At 44.2% G+C, this 6,221-nt stretch overlaps 1 protein-coding gene across 2 annotated transcripts; it reads left to right on the top strand.

Annotated features, from left to right (window-relative positions):
- Positions 1-1,962: 1,962 nt before the first annotated feature.
- LOC108528155 (serum amyloid A-3 protein-like) lies at positions 1,963-5,611 on the top strand. Of its 2 annotated transcripts, none has more exons than XR_001885041.1 (3): positions 1,963-2,103; positions 4,798-5,007; positions 5,329-5,611. XR_001885041.1 is itself a non-coding variant. In XM_017869842.1 (3 exons), exons 1-3 carry the CDS (start codon positions 2,013-2,015, stop codon positions 5,465-5,467), a joined length of 369 nt encoding a protein of 122 aa, XP_017725331.1. The 2 variants fall into 2 exon arrangements, 1 of the variants encoding a protein (XP_017725331.1); XM_017869842.1 differs by having other exon boundaries at positions 2,013-2,103; positions 4,798-4,936; positions 5,329-5,467.
- Positions 5,612-6,221: the final 610 nt, after the last annotated feature.

The raw sequence follows: 6,221 nt of genomic DNA, 5'->3' as shown, positions 1-6,221 counted from the left end.
TAACATAAAAGAATGGAGGTCTCTTGGGCCTCTCAATCAGCCTGGTCGCACAAGGTTATTAGAGTAGTGCTACCATCTAATTTACTCTTCAACCCAGGCCATCGTAGACAATGAAAAGATGTGCCACTATTAAGCTTGGACAATCGACACTGATCTCATGCAAACCAGGACAAGTAGTCACTTACAAGAGACTGTTGGAAAATCCCTTTAAGGCCTGGGGGACTCTGATATCATGATGACAGGAAATCTTTCTTTTTCAGGAGAAACAAGTGAAAAGAACCGACTGCCGCTATTGTCTGTTATTCTCAGCTTGGCACCATAAGAAACTGTGTGTACCTTCCCGAAAGGCAGAATACATTAAGTAACAAAGGAAGAGAACAGGCAAGGCTTGTCAAAGTCCCTGTGAGGAGTTCCTCTTGGCATCTAGAAATCGTACTCGCTTTCTTGCTCTTTTTCCTACGAATCAGTGTGTCACTCTGTCTCCCAGGCTAGAGTGCAGTGGCGTGATCATGGCTCACCATAGCCTTCAACTCCCGGGCTCAAGCAATCCTCCTGTCTCAGCCTCCTGAGCAGCTGGGACCACAGGTGCATGCTACTACACCCAGCTAATTAAAAATATATACATACACATATATAGTGGAGATGAGGTCTTGCTGTGTTTCCCAGGCTGGTTTTGAGTTCTGGCCTCGAGTGATCCTTCTGCCTCAGCCTCCCAAAGTACTGGTACTACAAGCATGAGCCACTGTCCCCACCCTACTTGCTTCCTAATAATTCTGTGTTAGTCAGTTCTCCTACTGCCATAAAGAAATGACTCAAACTGGGTACTTTATAAAGGAAAGAGGTTATATTGGTTCATGGTTCTTTAGGCTGTACAGGAAGCACACTGGCTTCTGCTTCGGGGGAAGCCGCAGGAAACTTTCAATATGGCAGAAGGTAGAGGGGAACGAGGCATCTCACATGGCAGGAGCAAGAGCAAAAGAGAGTGAGGGGGGAGGTACTGCACACTTTTAAATAACCAGATCTCAAGAGAACTCACTCACTATCACGACGACAGTACCAAGGGGGATGCTGTCAAACCTTTCATGAGAAACAGCCTCCATGATTCAATCACCTCCCTCTAGGCTCCACTCCCAACATTGGGAATTACAATTGAACATGACATTTGGGTGAGGACACAGATCCAAACCATATCAACTTCTATCAAAGAAGAGAATGATTTGAATGAAACGAGAAAGCAGATTTCCAGCATTGAATGGTCCCAAAGGGAGTAAAATAATTGTGACAGGATATGATCATTGGCCTGCAATTTCTGCCTGAAGAAGAGTAGGAAAAAGGAGGTCTGGGCATCACATGCCTTGCTTTATGAAGCAGCTCCACCAAGTACAACGTGACCAGTGGCTGTGGATGGTTGACAACTCCCCTACTCTTCCCCCTCTTCTACTGTCTACTCCTGGGACAAAGTGAGCCACACCAGCTCAGATACTACACTGACCACAGGAAACCTCACCTTTTCCATGGAATGGAAGTTGTGTAGGGAATATCCAAATGTTGCTTAGCATTGCCTTAGATAAGAACCAAAGGGACAGTGAAGTCCTCTGACAGCTATCTGCCCTATAACTTTCATCTTACTGTGCCTAAAATATGCTCAGAACCCAGAAAGAGGCATAATTCCTCATTTTGGCAGGCTCTAAATCTAAAATAATGATTCTCAAACATGGTGTAACTTTTGCCTGATTTGCTTTATCCTGGGTCACTGCTCCTCTTCTGTCAGACACTGGGATTCCAGTGAGACAAATGGAAATGGAGCCCTAGACCCTCTGACCTTCTATCTTTTATCTATAAACATACACGTGTGTGTGTGTGTGTGTGTGTGTGTGTGTGTGTGTGTGTGTGTGTAAAACCGAGTGGGCTTTTTTTCTTGGAATGAAAGAATGGGTCAACATTACAAAAAATAAAAACTTGAAACAGAATGTGTATTATCCTTGGTTGTGTTTCCTTGGCCCTGCAGCAGGATGAAGCTCTCCATTGGCATCATTTTCTGCTCCCTGGTACTGGGTGTCAGCAGCCAACGATGGTTAACATTCCTCAAGGAAGCTGGCCAAGGTAAGGCCCACAGGATAGGGGGCAGGAGGCTGCTTCTGGCTGCCCCCAAAATTCAGCTGAGCAGAGGCCACATCCCCACTGGGCGAAGGTGCTAGTGATGCCACAGATGGATAGAGAAGGGGCATGGTTTTTCATAAGCGTGGTTCCTCATGCTTTTATGGCCAGCTTTGACACTCTTCTATGAGGATCCCCCAGCCTGGGGCCGCATAAGGTGTGAGCTGCCTCTTTTCAGCAGGAGCGTGAGAGCGATGCGGAGTTCAGGGGGTGCATGTTCTCATAATACTGGTGGGGCTCTACTGCCCCCTAGTGGGGAATCTGGGACAGCTCATGTCTATGTCTCCTGGGAAGCCAGGAAGCAGGTAGATCAAACCTGTTTTGATCGTGTGAGGCGATCGTGTGAATCGTGTGAGGCGAGTCCACGGGGAAGCAGAATGGAGCCAACAGTTCCCATAAAAACAACCAAGCTTAGCTGAGATTTTAATACGTACTAGGCACTGTTTAAATGTACTAATGAATTGGTTTCCATCATTTAGTCCTATGATGCAAGTAAACTCTTAACCAGAGAAGCTCACACACACACACACACACACACACACACACACACACACACAACCCAAGATACCAAGCAAAGTTCCAAAGCAAAGCAGAATTTAACCCAGGCAGTCTTGCTCTGCAGACCTTGCTCTTAATCATGGTGCTCTGCTGCTTTCAAAACAAGAGTTTTGCATTTGTAAACACATAGCTCATCCTTTATCTAAGAAATGGCAAATAGGATGTGATGCCTTTGGAAGGTAAGTCTAGCTCCACTTATCCCAGTAAAAGATACAGTGAATTACCTTGATGGTGGTTCTATTGGGGCTTATACGTGGCCAGAAAACTGCTAGCAAGAGAAATATAACCCAAGGCTGGGCGCAGTGGCTCACGCCTGTAATCCCAGCACTTTGGGAGGCTGAGGTGGGCAGATCACCTGAGGTCAAGAGTTCGAGACCAGGCTGGCAAACATGGCGAAACCCTGTCTCTACTAAAAATACAAAAATTAGCCGGGTGTGGTGGCATGCGTCTATAATCCCAGCTACTTGGGCGGCTGAGGGAGAAGGTGGAGGTTGCAGTGAGCCGAGATCACAGCACTGCACTCCAGCCTAGGAGACAGAGCAAGACTCCATCGAGAAAGAGAGAGAGAGAGAGAGAGAGAGAGAGAGAGAAATATACCCCACTAGCCATAATAAAGTGGCAAAATTTTGTTTTCAGAATGCAGTATTTTAAATTTCAGGTATTATTATTTTCTGAGCCTCTGAAAATGGTTTTAAGGATTTGCTTTTAATCCTATTTACATGTTCACACACTCAACTACAAATATCTTTCATTCCTTAGGTTAATATTTTTCAAAGGGTTGTTCTGGGACCACTTGCCTGAGACTCACCTGGAGTCTGGGATGCTTTGTGAAATGAAATGAAGATTCCTGGATCCATACCCTACCCCCCGCCCCCAGCAGCCGTGGTCTCTTGGGATACAGCCTAGAAATCTTGCCTTTACCAAGCACCTCAGTAGATTTTTATACACAGTAAGGGCTGAGAACCACTACCTCTTGTTTTGCTGCCCAAAGTGATCAAATGTGCCAGGAATTTTTGAAGTACTTATTAAGCCAACCTGAACATCAAGGAGCCATTTAAGTCAGTAACTCAGAAGAATGAGTCGAGTAAAATGTTATAAACTCTGAATAAAGGCAATCAATTTAACACTAGGAATAATAAATGCATAAAATGAAGATGAATTATCTCATAGAGAAATTATATAAGTCATGATTGTAACTCTACATTTGAGTTCCCCTTTTCCCTAATCAGCTAATTTTAAGAAAATATTCGTCACTTAATTCTAGCTTGATCAGATCCCTTCGGTCCATAACTCCCTGCTCCTCATCTTAGTTTAGCCCTTCTTTATTCTTATGCCACCTTTCCTAAGGACCAAAGAAGTGAAATGATAATATATTGACCACCTACAATGTTCTAGGCATCATACATGCATTTTCTCTGTTCTTCTGCATAATCACTCTGAGGCAGGCAATACTCCCCATTTCACTGCGGGGACACTGAGGTTCTGAATTAGTGGGTCAGTTGTCCTTTTTCTGAATTTGATTACCCAGTTGTATAAAGCTTTCTTAAATAACTCACCTTTATCACTTGTTGACTGAATTCTGACAGATGTCAGTTTCTAAATATAGCCTGAACATTCAGATGTACTCAGGACCAAGTTGTCCTCACTCTAACTACAGGCATGAATTTCTCCCATTGACTAGATTAGGAGCGCCGTATGTCTGCAGCCTCCCTCACAATCCCCTGTGTTCTCACACCTTGGTCTAAGGATTCCCTGGGTCCTTCCAGGAAGAAGTTCATTGTGCAATGAAACATCCCTTAAGGCCCATTTCATCTCTTCTTTAGGTGCATCACACATGGTTAAAAACAAAGTAATAACAGAACTTTGAATGGAATCAAACAGAATGAAACTTACACCAAGTACAATTCTCATTAGATTAATCCAGGGAAGTGAAAAGTAGAAGAATATTTATTTCAAGCCAGTATAATTTCCAAGGGCTTTGTTAAAGGCTGAAATCTTCAGGAGGAAATTAGTGAGAAGAAAACTGTTCATCCCTCTATTTTCCCAGACATAATTGTTTTGATCATTTTCTTTCCTTTCCAGGGACTAAAGACATGTGGAGAGCCTACTCTGACATGAAAGAAGCCAATTACAAAAATTCAGACAAATACTTTCATGCTTGGGGGAACTATGACGCTGTACAAAGGGGGCCTGGGGGTGTCTGGGCTGCAGAAGTGATCAAGTAATGCACATTCCTGATGTTGCCGGGGATGGGTGAGCAGAGCTCGCCTGCCTTGGACAGTCAGGAGAGAGGCAAGCTCCTTGTAGAGAAGTTAGAGGCTCTAGACCCTCCTCCTCTTGCTCTCTGTTTGCCTCTGTGCTTAGTGCAAAGGTCTGAGTGGATGGTAGGAGTGAGTGATTCCTCACCCTCTCTCTCTGCGTGCTGTTCATCCAGCCTAGGGGAGACCAGCCTGGCTGAGTGGGGCGGTGCCCAGGCAGGGTCAGTGTTTTCACCACCACTTCCTTGGCCTTTCTGGGCTTCTCCCAGAGTCCTCCCTTGGAAAGTGGAGAATGGGAAAGTGGGCTGTTGCTCACTGGCCTGGTGATTAATCTCTTTGCTTGCCTGGACTACAGCAATGCCAGAGAGAAAGTCCAGAGACTCACAGGAGACCATAAGGAGGACTCGCTGGCTGGCCACGCTACCAACAAATGGGGCCAGAGTGGCAAAGACCCCAATCACTTCCGACCTGCTGGCTTGCCTGAGAAATACTGAGCTTCCTCTTCACTCTGCTCTCAGGAGACCTGGCTGTGAGCCCTGAGGGCAGGGACATTTGTTGACCTACAGTTACTGAATACTATATCCCTAGTACTTGATACAGAACACATAAAAATGCTTAATAAGTGCTTGTGAAATCCAGTTTGTTACTGGAATCTAGAAGCAGAATATGACAGTTTTCCTGGGATCATGGGCCTGTTTAGTACCACAGGGATGACCAATAAACATCACTGTTTCATGTTTTAAAACATAAGGCACTAATGCACAGTAGTGGGAATTGGGGAGAAAACTATATCTAAACACAGACCGCATTGTATGGACCATAATATGGACCAACTATAAGCCTGTAATTATATGGTTCATAAAATAGAAAGATAGTAAGAGAATCCTATGAACAACTTCAGCAATGAAGTTTAAAACTAAATTAAAAATCAACAAATCATAGAAAAATACAATTTACAAATACTGACTAAAGAAGAAATGAAAATCTAGATTAGCCTGTAATTATTTTAAGAGATTGAATTTTCTTACAAAGTAAACAGCAGGCCCAGATGGTTTTGTAGACAAATAATACGCTTTCAAAAAGGCAAATAAGGGCTGGACGTGGTGACTCATGCCTGTAATCCTAACACTTTGGGAGGTTGAGGTGGGAGGGTTGCTTGAAGCCAGGAGTTTGAGACCAGCCTGGGCAACATAGGAAGACCCCATCTCTATAAAACAAAAAACAAACAAACAAACAAACAAAAAACAG

This window comes from Rhinopithecus bieti, unplaced genomic scaffold (genome assembly GCF_001698545.2).
Source record: "Rhinopithecus bieti isolate Rb0 unplaced genomic scaffold, ASM169854v2 scaffold_986, whole genome shotgun sequence".
Classification (NCBI taxonomy): domain Eukaryota; kingdom Metazoa; phylum Chordata; class Mammalia; order Primates; family Cercopithecidae; genus Rhinopithecus; species Rhinopithecus bieti.
The sequence above is the reverse complement of the archived record's forward strand: the minus strand, read 5'-3'. Positions and strand labels throughout refer to the sequence as shown.